Below are 14,623 nucleotides of genomic sequence, written 5' to 3'. Positions count from 1 at the left end.
ATCAATCCATTCTTTTATTTAATATCAAATAGACAATTGTGAATGTCCAATGTATAACACAACAAATACATTTCAAACATGCATTAAAGTCCAAGGCATCAACCCTTACAATATAAAATCATTTTAGAATACAAAAATAAATAATTGAATTTGATATATAGCATTCAGAAACGATGGTCCAATGTCCTTGTCCTGTTCTAACCTCCACCTGTACTTCATGTGGTTGCACTGGCCTGTACCTGGAGATATACAAATATTATGGAAAAAGCTCAAGTGCAAGAGAATGGGATGAAACATGATTCGACATATGCTTTAAAATACTGGTATGTTATTTATCACAAATGAATGAAAATACATCTGCAACAGTCAAAAATAATATAGGCAAAGTTTGGACCTGAATATGTGATGCCATGAAAATGTAGAAAGAAATGGACAAACTCCTGTAGAGCAGGACGCAATAACATCCAAACATGGAATGAGACTATAAACAGTTATTTGTTTCCAAGTCACTGTGGAGAGCAGTATTTATACCACAAAAATCCCTGTAGCATGGAAGTTTATTCTTGACCTTGGGAACAGCATATTTAACAAACAATGGTCTCAGCTCAAAGGTCCATCTGCTAGCCGTTTTTAAAAGGCTTTTAACTGAATCTTACAGTCAGCAAATGGAGATAGCTCAGAGGTCATCACCTGAGAAATAGCTCAGAAAAAGGTAGTAAGTGGACCTTTGAGTGAAAATACTATATTGTCACACACATATTTAATTTCAGCAAGAGGGGAATTATTTTTGCTTTTGCACACAAATGAAGGTTGAACTGCTTGAAGTCTTAAAAAAGATCATTATTATACAGTACAGCCACACAGAGATTATCTACAAACTAGGGTTTGCACACACAGTTGCACTATTTATCCAGCCCGTTCTCATTCCCACGCTGTCCCAGGCATCCTTTAAGACCCAGACAAACCCGACATCAAAGAACTAGCGGCGAAGAAGGTCGACTTTTATGTCGCCTCACGTCACCTTTGTCTTGGCCGACAAGTTGCACTTGAACGCACCACAAAGTGTTTCTCTTCTCGTGGACTGATTTGTTTAAGCTGAACTGCCAATCAACCGCTATTCGTGTCCCGTGTGTTAAGTTTCACGTTACAAACGCAGTCATTTTAAGCCCAACCATGTTGTTTTCTCCTAAATCTAACTAAGAGGTTTTGAAGCCTAAAGTGACGCAAAGGGATGTGACCAAGCGGCAGTATGTGACAAGTTGGGATGAGAACGCGTTGGCTTATTACTGCTTAGGCCATGAAAAATAAACAAGGCAATAATGGAAAGTGCATTCATTTTACAAATAACACGTTTGGCAAATCCAGCTTGGGAATCAGTGAATACATCCCCCCAATAGAGCAACCAAAAAACGAAACAACCATCAGCAAAATATAAAATCCAGCAAGATGTTTTTGGTTACGAACAATAAAACATTTTACATTTTTAGCATCATTTATAAGCTGTCATATTTACCACTCGGGTAGCACACAATGACTGGTTTTACAGTACATGGCTTACGTCCTCAAGAGTCAACTTTTCCGTAAGTCCCCTCCGGTGGTCGGTAGTACTTGGGAAAGGCCATCAGCTGCAACATGTTGAAGGCATATTTCCTGCATTTAATATTCTTTTGAACGTTCTCAATCCGACATCCTTCTCTGGTGATCAAATAAAGAGGGTGAAGAGGAATGAGGGGAAGAAAAGAAAGAAAAACAAAAGAGTGAATGACTTTTAAAATGATGTTTTAAATGATAGACACAATATACAATTTGAAATACTAATTTGTGTTCTAATTGAATTAAGTATTTGGTTGTTTAATAAGCTAAAAAGGCGCATAATAAAGCAGCTTTCAGTTCTGTCTGCATTAGCTGTGTCTTGTTACATAATGTATTATAGAAAAGTGACGATGGATCAGCCATGAATCATATAACCACATCTCTGTGGAAATCTCCTGACACTGCCACTGTTGCCGCTAACAACGTCTTATAAACTCTTTGTGACTTTATTTCACCATTTGTTTGGTATGGTTCTATTGTCAAACCATTTAGTTTGATTATACTCAACTTTTGTTTTGTATGCTGAGGTTCAAAGTTTATTCATGACCTTGGAAACGGCAGTTGAGAAAATCTCATCACAAGGGCCATTCAGTAGTTGTTCAGTTGTCCTTAAAGTGTCAGTAGGCAGTATATTTTGTGGCATCATTGGGCAAAAATCCCATAATAACCTTTCAGCATATTGTAATTCAAGTGTTCTGAGAGATAACTAGACTTCTGCACCTCCTCATGGCTCTGTTTTCAGGCTTTAAAAAATCTACAGTGACGACAGACTTTGATCAATCACAGGTCATTTCATTGAGAGAGCGTTCCTATTGGCTGTGCTCCGGTCATGTGACCAGAACTTGGCATTCCTTCAACAGATTTCACAATGGGGGCCGCGTCACAAACTTTCTCATTTTACAGCTAAACCGTGCACTACAAGATGATTCTGAAAACATTTGAGGCGAGAAACAGGCATTAACATTACATAATATTGATTCATATTTGATCAGCGTTGCCTAGTTTGACCGTTTGGTTGGAGTTCGCGAGTGATTAACAGCCGGCTCTCATAGACAGCAGATGGACAGCAGATCTCAGATCAGCTCTTACTGCTTGTTTTCCTCCGGTACGTGAAATCTTGCAGATGCCGTTAGGAGCACCGGAGGACACAGAGACACAGAGACACATTATTTTTTTCAGGTTACCTGTTTCATGTACTACTGTCACAATATAGCGACCGTTTTATAAAAATAACTTTTTTAATCATATTTGCTCCAATCTCGCCTACTTCAGCTTTAATGTGATCCATGTTTAATCTATAGTACTTCATGATTATTATAACAAGCATATAATTAAAGGGTAGGTTACAGGTGAGGCTATTTATTATTATACAAAGTGCAGTTTTTTTTCACAATGTAGAGGTGTGCTGAGCTATACATTATGAATCTCGGTTCACTGAGTGTTTGTGTGTGTTGTTCTATTCTAGTGAGAGCAACCTGCAAGAACTTGTTTGACCAGATCCTTCTGGTGAGGCTGGAATTTACCAGTCCTTACTGGGACAACATCACAGACTCAGCCAAGGTTGGGACCACAGGCAGACACACACATGCATTTATGTCACTCTTGATGACATGACATTACATGACATTACTTATTATCTATTTGACCTTAAAAGGTGCTAAATTGGATATCCAGAACATTAATAAAGCAGCAAACAACTATTTGCTATTTAAAGATATAGAGGAGTAATGTCTATCTGAGCAGAGAATGAAGTCGCTCTCCCTCCGTGTGTAATCCGAGCTTCCCCTCACATTGTTAGCATAGCCGCATGCCACAAGTTAGTGCATGTGAGCGTGCCCCACTGGCCAGCTCACAGCCACCGATCTGCACTGCTCTCATACGGTGGTTACAGCTAACACCATCCTGATCGACAGCGTCATCGCGGAAGCATAGTACCCAACCTCAAGGTAAACACTGTTGGCTCTGTCAGCACTTTTGCCATTTGTGCACTGTTAGCACCATTAGCTGCGAGCCGCGGCTTGCCGAAAGGCAATAGAAATGCTCCAAATACCATATTTATCACCTTTAACTGAATGCAGTGGTAGTAAAAAGTATGAACTCAATCTCCAAATCTTACAGTTTATGCGCATAACCCACATGGTTCATTCTCCTTTAATGACTACCGTCTGTGAAGGACACAGAAACCCCTCCAACCCTCTAAATGAATGTCATGTATTAAGGTGACAGCCCACGCTCAGCTGACAGTGGTTGTTGACATGCTGCAAGGCTGGGCCATATGGTTGTAGTCAAAAATAGAATAGAAAAAATGTCCTAAAGTGTATGTACAATCAAACATGGAATACTTAAGGTTACACTAATCAAAATGTCTACAATATATTACGTGATGGTGAAAGGTGATTACATGTGACTATAAAGTTCCTATAAGTCATCTTTCTGCTCATTGCTTTGGTTTTATAACCTGCAATTTTACAGTTTTGGTTCACTCAAACTGCTTTTATCAGTGTTGTTTAGCCGCAGCAGGCAGAAGTTTTAATCATATTTGCTCCAATCTCGCCTACTTCAGATTTAAAGTACTCAGATAATTCAGTGACGAGGACGTCCAGAACAGCTACTGAATGGGCTTTGTGGTGAGATTGTTTTCTCAAATGTTTGGTATGGTTTATGGCACAATAACACTATACAGTACCTGAACCTATTTGCTTACATCCTAGGTGTGTCTGATTTACAGCAGACTTTAACACATATTTGTTGCAAATTCAGTTTTATGGCCGCTGATTTTGCCCTGAAACATGTAACGTTAAAGGATAACACCCAACAAGTTGTTCGTTCCATGAAAGTAATAGATGACGATTATCTATTACAATGTACAAACTTGAAGGGTGAGTCATCATCCTGCTTGTACCACGGCCACTTGCCAACAAAATGCCATAAGCAGACAAATTAAAAAATATCAGCCCTTACTTACAAATCACAATATACATGCAACTCTCGCTTTTCTGTTTTAAACATGATGAAACATTGTTAGCTCCTGAGCCTCAGGATATCCGTCGTCTACAAAGCTGATACAGCCAATACACTAATACCTAATACACTCTCAAATCAAGATCATACGCAACCTACAAGAACAGAGTATTCTGCAACAACATATTAAAAGTACTTTTCCAGCAGAGATAACATTATGTTGCTAGCTCTCCCTTATTACACGCAGGCACATTATGTTATTAAACTACTTTGTTGTCTCCCTTTCCCTTAATCTTACCTGCAACTTCTCCAAATCTTTACCAGCCGCGCTGGTATTGTTTTCACCCTGTAAGTATGTGTGTGTGTCATCATGGCAAAATGCGGTCTTGGAGACACCTACTGTAGCAGGAACTACCACAGAGGGGGTTTTGAGTACTTTGCCAGGTGTTTATATTTCAGTCTTTGGACAGATTCTGTGACTGCAACAGTGACGCAATCTTGCAAGATATGCAGTCGCAAAAATTTACAGGTTTGTAGTTGAGATCAAAATGAGTATTCAACAAAGCCGTGTAATATGGTAAGATGTTTAACATTTCACAGTCTTTGTATGATTAATATTTTTTCAACAGCTGTCAGTGTCAGGGGTAAAGACTGACTCATTAATTAGCCAAAATGAACAGTAAAGGAGCTTTCCTGTTTTTCTTTTTTGTCAATGCTTCAGAGAATTATGTGAGAAAAAGCATCACATCATTTCATATTTAAATATTTTCTCCTTGAGATATAAAAATAGCAATCACATGAATCTCAAAAACTACCTTTCAGCCAAGCCCCGGCTCATTTATTCAGGTTTTAGTACCTTAAAGTGCACTGACACTGCATTCGCTCGTGTCTGCCAATGCTTCAGACATATATCAAAGATTATGTTTCTGTTTGAAAGCATCATTTGGTGGTGGGCGAGAGCCAGACGGTTAGATTTACAGAAACATGACAAACGTGTTGCCCTCCAGGATTTAGACAACTGTAACGGATGTGTCCTTGAAAAAGGAAGTGAACCTCAGTCTGTTGTAGTGAAGCTGCATCTGGGTGCACAGAGTAGCATGTTACAGTAAGGTGCAACAGCTAATACCGGTTCTTCCACACTGTATACAATGCTGTAAGTATGTTTTATGACAGCTTTGTTTTGGTTTGATTTTAGTAACAACTTTCATGCTTTTGTCATCCACATTTCCCCACAACAGTGAAGGAAATCCAGTGTAACAATGAAGAACTGCTGTCCTAAAAAAATAATAATAAAAAAGCAATCCAATACAACACCTCCACCACAACGATGACATAACAATACCTCGGCTCACCTGTGACATGTTCTCAACATATAATTAACATTGCACGCATCACAGATGTGTGATTTCCTGTGGGGCCGTACGGTTTTTATTGGATTACAACACTGTGTTGAAGCATTAAAACAGCCTGTAAAAGAGCACAGTGTTAAATAGTGACAATTGGCACCATCTGAATTCTGGGATACCATTAAAGTTTGATGGAATGTGATGTTTTTGCCAATTTGGAACTCAATCTGTACAAGCCTCGCATGCTTCCAAGAGGTCCTTAAGGGTCAGTTCACTCAAATCAATGTCTTCCTGTTCATAATTGGTACAAGTGAGACATTGTTTCTGGAGAGAAATGCTGCTATTAACTTAAATGCCATTCTTTATGCTTGTAGAGCCACAAACCAAATGCCATTCATCCATAAAACATTTTGGGATGGGGAAGTGAAAGGCTAGGGGTGGAGATGTCAACCTCTGAGTCAAATTGAAACTGCTAGATATTTCCAACAGATAAATAATAAAATGTTTTTTTTAAATGTGATTTAGAGGTTGAATAAATGGTCAAAACCAAAAGTAAAAGGAAGAAAAAGTTGATATTCCTCTCTGGTCAATGTCAGAGTGACAAGAAGAATCTTCTCACACATATTTCGGGCAAAAAAAACTACACTGCCCAGCTGTTTTAGGAATTTACTGAGTATTTTTCTTTTACATGAACATTCGTGACCTTTAAAAAAAGTATGAATTAATGGGTTTGGGGCTGGGTAACACAGACAGGTTAGGGAAGTCAGACAGTATTGAATGTTGCTGTTGTTGACAAATAGAAAAATACGGATTAATGCCAGGCTTATCTATTAACCTTAAAATGAAGATGTCTATATCATATTAACTTTATGTATATTGATATGCAGTTAGTGTGAACCTAACGTTAACATTAGTCTTAGGAAAGTTTGTTCTTGTCAGATATTACGGACTAACTTAAAGTTTGTCAGAAAAGACTCCTGGCAAATCGAGGAAGAGTGAATGTATTTGCCGGTTATTTTACTTAATACCACCTGATTGAAATCAAGTTTCCCCAATCCTCCGCGGCTGCTCAGGGATTAACACCCCACAGCTTGAGGTTGATACTAAACCACTCACACTAATTACCCTTATACGAGAAAGCCAGTCAAATCACACTACCACCCCTCATAGAAGAATAACCAGCAAACATCGAAAAAAGGAGTGAGTAGAGATGGCATTGTCAGCAATTTATTGATATTTTGCAAGCAGAAAAACAAGACTTAAAATGAGCCACACAACCAGTAAGTGCGAGCTAACGAGCAGCAGGGCAATGGGGTAAAAGTGTCGTGACGCTGGTTTGTTCTCTGACACGGCGCCAGCTTCAGGGTCCTCCCACTGCCCAATGTCTCCCTGGGTCAGCCGACTGCAGGGGCGCCCGTCAGAGTGAAATAGAGACAAATCAAAACACCGTGGTGTTAGTACAGTCTAGATGGTGTCTAAGTGAGACTTCTAGATCACAGAGTGATCACTTGAGAGCCCAAAGAGGCTGCTACCAGAAGTCCCACTTAGACACCGAGCCATTAGTATAGACGTTGCCTCAAAGAGCCACAGACAAGCAGGCAGTGATGAACGGAGCAGAAATGTGAGAAACAGGCTCACGAAAAGCTGCATGTTAAGCCACATGAAGAAATGACTTGGTTGGCAGAGGATGGAGAGAGGCGGCATGCAGTGTGATGCACATTTTATAGTGAAGGTTTTATGCACAATGGGTTTTCATTACATCTGATCCAGCCGATATGCATTCACTTAAGTCCAGAGTGGAAGAATCATTGTTTATGGTAGCGGTTTAGCAGGTTTTTTGTGAAACGTGACATTTGTTTTCAATTTCCTTCTAGAGAGCATTTCACATCATTCACACTTTGTTTATGACAGACTCAACTGACTGTCACTGTCGGCAGCAGTACAGGAAACATGATTATCAACGAGTGAAACTGCATCCTTTTGAGATAATCAGCACCTTTGGACAAGTGCAGATGGTCCATGTAAGAAACTCATAATAATAATTTGTAGGATATTTAGCCTGTATGGATAATTAAACTAGAAAGACAAGCACAAGCCTGGAGGTAGAAATAACAAACACAAAGCTGAATACTGCCTAGCCAAATACCTGATGGCTGCATGTACAAACCAGCAGGTTACATAATAAAAAACTTCCCTACCTCAACGTTCATATCATGTACAGTAAAACACTGCTGTTAAAACAACAAACCAAACACAATCTCAGCTTGCTACAACAAGCACAGTTACCTCAGATACCCGCTGAAGCTGCTGTACATGATGCTATAAATGCAAAATGTAGCTTTCCACCTGTTAAAACTAAAGCAAATTAGCATCTTTCTATCGGCACGTTTGTGCAGTTGTCTCACCTCATTGTCATATATATTGCTTTCTAAAGTGATGATGTTAGATAGCACTGGCACTGTCAACCAGACAGGTGAGACCCGACAAACCCAACCGACGGTACCTTTAATCATGATAAATGCACTGATGTTAGTGGTGTTTTTTTAAACCACACTTGACCGGACAGATATATCCAGTCATGTGTTATTCATTTAAAAACATTAAACTTTAAATCAGTGCTTTATATCAAATCCAAACTAATTCCAGTAAAACACAGCTAATCTTTAGGTTTGACACAACAAAAATGTGTCGGCCAAGAGATAAAAACAGTGTGACGAAGAGATACAACAGACTATTAAGAAATGTGTCAAGATTTTCTTATACTCCTTTGAGCTGGCAATTAACTTCCTCTAATTATCCTCTCCCACCTCACCTCAGTTCAACACTAAATTAATGTTACATTTTCTTCTCCTCTTCTTCCTCTAAAGACTAATCAATCTAAGTACAGAGGTTTAATTAGACCCATAGCCTTAGTTATTTTAGAACAAAATAGAGCTGTTTATAGTGTTTAATCAGATTTAAAAAAAAGTCCCTGTTCTCAGTGGGTGTGATGGTGTTAGAGGGGAAAGACAACGCAGGATCACTTCATTGTGGCTGCTTGAGGGATTCACTGCAGATTATTGGTGTACTTTCACGGCTAAAATGCAGCTTCCGTTTATCCTTTTACTCCAGATCTTCATCGCTGATCTCCAACTATCATGCATTTATAAAAACTCCATTGAGAAAACCCAAAGCACGCATCTTCAGAACAAATATAAAGCTATGGATCCAAATACAGTTGTCTTAGAAGTATAACGCATTACTGCACCTGTTGCACTATTGTTTCAACCCCTAATGTATGGCAAGTGTTCAAATTCTTCAGACATAACAAAGTGATAATAATAGTCTGACACACATCAATTACGAGGGACATTTTTTGTGTAACAATATCCTAATTACATTCTAATTAACATTAACACGTTGGCCCAGGGCTAGTTACATGCTTACCAGTTGTAATAATGCAATACAGTGCTCCGGGGATGACATATATTTTTGTATGCCAACCAGGAAGTTCGCATCGCGCTGGGTTCCCTCGACAAAAAGCCAACGGGATCTTTCCATTGGATTATTGCAGAAAATAAGCTCTGTGGCAAATAAATGTTTATGATACTTACACATTTTGTTCTGTAAGATAATCTTCACAAATGAACACTACTTTTATGATTTTTGAAAGGTGAATGCAATCGCCAGAAGTAAAAAGCTAACGTTAGGCTATAAACAAACTACACCACGGTCGCATGAACGTGAGTACACACAACGAGGCTGTGAAGGCGTGATTATATTTAATAGTCTCATTTAGCCACCTGTTAGCAACCCACCTTTTTTAAGACACATAAAAGCTTCAAAATTCACGAGTGGGGTATTTATTGATGTATTTTATGTCGTAGAACAAAACGTTAAAATCTCTTAAGCCTGTGTTAAACACAGACCTTATTTCAGGCATCTAACTGAAAACTCATTCATAGAACCCATTGACTTCCAAACGAGGGAACCGGAAGAGCCGAAATGCTAACTCATCTCTGGGTTTTAGGACTCAGTCCTGTTGCACTCTACTGCAAGGATAAATAGCTTTTTTCAGTGACACTCATGGATGCATTATATATATAAACATTATATCTGTTAAGAACACTACTTTTGGACACAAGAACTGTCTGAGGTTCCTTGTTTTTAAGGTTCTACTATATTCTACAAATTGATTATGCATTTTACTGTATATGAGAAGATCTGATGAACTTGTAGCTGTATTGTTATTTATGTATCAAACATTTGGTCGGGTGAAGACTAACAATGTTTCTAGTCTGTGAACCCCCATGACATCCAGCGTCCAGGAGATACAATATTATCAACTCATTTGTGCCTAAAGACTATATTTAGTATGATAGGGAAAAATGCCACAACATTTGTTCTGAAAGAAACAAAGTCTTGAAATTTGATATGGACATACTTTGGGCAAGTATCTATCTATCATTTTTAGATCACATGAAAAATCACACTTTGATTAAGAGTCAAATTCAGGATTTTTGTAAAATGGGAAAAATTTTAACATTGTGTTTATTAAATGTTAATGATGTTAATGAAATATTTGTTTATACTGCATATGTGTGCATATTGTTAATATTCAACTTCTTATGAGTTCATACAGTAGATACCAAACACTTGACTGTGCTTCCTTGTAGTTTCTGAGACATTTTCTTATCATGCTATATCTAGTATTTGGGCAGGTGACTGTTTTCTTCTTCTAAAATATAATGAAGTTTATTGCAAAAACAGTATTTCCATGTGCCCAAAGAATAGATAAAGTATGATAAGAAAAACTCACTTTTCAGCCAAACGGTTTGTCCAACTTTGAAAATGTCTTCACATTTGTGCTGAGGCAAGCCCAGAAAAAACTTACACCGAAAGAAATGAAAAATTTCAGTTGCGGGCACAAATGGTTTAAGGTTTCAGTTGCTTACTGTGCTGTGCATCGTTCATGGATTATTTTTGACAACAAAGCATTCTTTTTGAAAATAACCACAATGTTGGTAAAGATGGGATACTGTTCATATGCATTCAGTTTAACTTGCCGCTAGCAGTCCATAATAGTTCTACATAGTGCTTACGTGTTGCGGGCAGCACAGTCGGTGGCAAAAGGTTATGTTTTTCTGGGATTTGGATTATTAAATTTCTTGGCTTTGTGTTTAGAGAAGCTGGCCAACAGTGACTTTTGCTTGTTTGTGGGTGTTTTAGTTGTTTATTCATGTCCCGATTACTTGATGTCATACATCACGTCAGCAAATGTCCATCACATCGGTTGGATGTATTAATTGTATTTTTACCTTACTTTATAAAAACAGGTTATTATTTGTTTATGATTTAAGATTAGCTTATTCAATAATAATGTAGAATATGTTGAGTGATTGAGTTGTGGCCAGTTATTATTTGTGTCTTTGGTCATGTAATCTCCTGTCCTCTTATTCATCTAACACAGCTGCCATCAGCTGGCCTGTACCGGTCATTACCACAGGCACTTCAGATGTGCACTTCACCGACGGCCTTAAAAAAAGTTCTAAAGTCAGAACTCATCAGATTTAGACGGATGCAGATGTGGATGTTTACCCTGCTGGCACACACAAACATTAAAGACAGCAGTGTCCCTGCAGCACTGATAGGAACATGCATGGTTGCCTTTGAATGTGTGAGAGGAGGTGGTGATGGTGGAGGGAACGCATGAGGATGTTTATACTGGCACATCAAATGGTGAGAGGATGGGAGGTGCAGACAAAATGTCTCTGATGTGTGCGATGACCGTGTCAGCTTTAGCTCACGTAATGTGTTATGGGTGCAGGTTATTACTTCAACCAGACGTTTGTAATCACATGTCTGTTTATGGATTACAGAATGCTACTGCTAAATCTTTGGCTATACATGGCTAAAATGTCAGTTCACCCAAATATTTATCACTTGCCTCTTGTAGCCATGGAGATAGTTTCGGTTTTACAAGATGAGATTTTGAGATATCCTCGCTGAAAGCTCTGCTGACAACCCAATACAGTGGAGTTGAATGGTATTTTATTTGTGCTCCTTGAAGCATAAAAAATTCACCAATTTGAAAATTCCAACAACGAACAACATCCTGGATCTGGATGATTCATAGATCTCACTGTCATTTGCTTTCATTGGAACTATTTCTTTTGTAGAAAGTAGTTCCAGTTAAAAAGACAGTTGGAAAGACAAGTTGCTACTGAGGATGTAAAATGTTCTTCATTGTTTGAGCACCCACTGCATTCGGGTTTTTATCTGAGCAAATAAAATCAAAATTATCTGAACGGCTACAAACTACTGAATCAAAGTAGAGAACTATGTCTTTGTGTTATTTGGATGACTGACATTTTAAATGCAGCATGTTTGGGATTGGTTGGAACAATAACTTGCACCCATTAATAGTTTTCTACTATCTTTTATCACTTTCTTACCTCCGCATACAGTCCAGAGCACGGATGAAGAAATCCTTGCTGAGCTGGTGTTCATCACGTAGGAGAGCACACTGCTCTAATGTGACAGACATGGATGTCCGGTCTTTGGCACTTTTACAGCTGGTAAACCTGATGCCATTTAACCTTCGGCAGATCTGGAGGGAAGTGGAGAAAAACATACACGCAAGTTTTATATGCATTATTAATGCAAAATGTTCCTTTTTTGTCAGTAATAATGACTCATCTTATAAGAAAACTTTGCCTTATATTACATTAGGTTACAATTAACTTTCATGAACTGAAAACACACTGTGAAAGGGTTAAAGTTGTAAGACAAAAACACAGACAACTCCCAGACCGGACAACTCTGTGGTAGCAACCCGTCAACCACAAGGTAGCCACGCCCTGCTTTATGATCTATTTGACTCTAAATGAGACCATAATTTACTAAATCAACATCATGCTGTATTGAAGAAGACTTGAAACTAGCGATTGAGATCATGAGATCATAAACTCATGTTTACAATATTTACTGAGGTAATAAATCAAGTGAGAAGTAGGCTCATTTTCTCATAGACTTCTATACAATTATTTTTGCAACCAGAGGAGTCGCCCCCTGCTGGCTATTAGAGAGAATGCAGGTTTAAGGCACTTCAGCATTGATTTCACTTCTCAGACCCGAGAAGTGAAATAGGTAGCCCACTGGTCCAAACAGAAATGTCTCAACAACTATTAGATGGATTGCCACAGAACTTGTCAGACATTCCTGATCCCCAGAGGATGAACTATAATAACTTGGCTGATCCTTTAACTTTTCCTCTAGAGCCAGCATCAGGTCAACATTTTAATCTTTGGTATATGACCAAATACATGTCAAACTAATGACATTCTCATCAGCCTCAGGAGGACTTTGTGTTTAGTGCTCATTAACAAATGTTAGCATGCTAACACACTAAACTAAGATGAACATGGTAAACATTATTCCAGCCTATTGCACGGTTTTGTTGAATACTCATTCTGATTGGTCAACTACGGCGTTCTACGGTCTGTTATTTCTTTATAGCAGACCGTTGCTATGTATAACAGACCGTTGCTATGGATGCAGTTCTGATGTCAGACTTTGGCGGACTGTTTTTGTGTCAAATTATTGATTTCTTAAGTAAGTAGCCGTGTCATAAGCGGGATAATGTACAGCTAGCGGGTCGCTGTTGTGAAAGAAACCCCTTCAGGGTGATGCAAGCCCTGTCGGGGTTTCTTTCACAACAATGACCGGCTTGCTGTACATTATCCCTTACTCAACATCAGCACAGAGCTGCTTGCATGGCTGAAGACTCTTAGTCTTGTTATAACAGATTCTTGCAGTGACTTAAGACAATTCATTGACAGATACTGAACATCAGATAAAATGTCAGCGTCTATACAGTATCGTCTTCCGAAGTCAATCCATCATGCTCAGGCAGATACTTTTTGTTCAGCTCCTATTAAAGCCCATGAAATATCATTAGTCAAACACTTAATACTAGGCTACATCGAAGTGCTTAAAGACCACTGTTACCTCGGTTACACAAGATAGGAAGTTATACGGTTCAGAGAAAACTGTCTTCCTTGACAAGGAGGGAAAGTTACAATAAGAAGATGCTCACCGTTCCAGCAATCCATAGTATCTCCACATTCTTCCTCTTCTTTGTAACTACATTCTGGCCCAGGGTTTCAAGTAATTCTTTTATGTCAGTCTGTGTCTGAAAACATGGTAGACCTGTTCACAGAAAGCACAAAACACATGGCCAGTCAGTGGTTCAGTTTCTTGCTTTGTTCTGGTGAAAATAAAGGGTTGAGGACAGGCTGCCAGTCAGAGCTGAATGCAGCTTCTGATGGGATTAATGTGCGTTAGCAAACAAACAGGAAGACAACTCACTTAACACACTTTATTGCAGATGATTAAATTCTTAAAAAACGTATAAAGTGACAATGTGTAAATTGTCCTGATGTGGTGAACTCCATAAGATACTCAACAGTTTTAAACAATTAATGCCAATACTGTTTTCCCCACATCTTTATTGTTGCACGTCAGAGTCACTTTGCTGCAACACAAGTCCCAGTATTTTCACAGATTTACAAAGATGGAGTATTTTGAAATTAAACATTTGTGAACTTACATTCTAGTGGCACCTTTTCACTTAATGATTTGTAATAGGCTTCTAACATCTCAAAGTTCCTCTGGTTTATTCTTTCTTGTAGGGAGATATCTCCAAACCTGAGAGGATGACAGAGAGAATAAGGGCGGTTATG

The 14,623-nt window shown here is 38.6% G+C and overlaps 1 protein-coding gene across 10 annotated transcripts in view; it reads right to left on the bottom strand.

The window, feature by feature from the left end:
* The window catches only part of inpp4b (inositol polyphosphate-4-phosphatase type II B), a 288,579-nt gene continuing 273,956 nt past the window's right edge, over positions 1-14,623 (bottom strand). For 9 of the 10 annotated variants that reach the window (XM_037764032.1, XM_037764033.1, XM_037764034.1 and 6 more), the window contains 4 exons: positions 14,491-14,588; positions 13,978-14,090; positions 12,335-12,489; positions 7,128-7,302 (listed from right to left, as the gene is read on the bottom strand). In XM_037764032.1, coding sequence (XP_037619960.1) covers positions 7,128-7,302; positions 12,335-12,489; positions 13,978-14,090; positions 14,491-14,588 — 541 coding nt within the window. Of the gene's footprint in view, positions 1,696-7,127; positions 7,303-12,334; positions 12,490-13,977; positions 14,091-14,490; positions 14,589-14,623 lie in introns of those variants that run through there. The other variant, XM_037764035.1, reaches the window with a different exon arrangement.

Source organism: Sebastes umbrosus, chromosome 3 (genome assembly GCF_015220745.1).
Source record: "Sebastes umbrosus isolate fSebUmb1 chromosome 3, fSebUmb1.pri, whole genome shotgun sequence".
Lineage (NCBI taxonomy): Eukaryota > Metazoa > Chordata > Actinopteri > Perciformes > Sebastidae > Sebastes > Sebastes umbrosus.
This window is presented reverse-complemented; position numbering and strand designations above follow the sequence as displayed.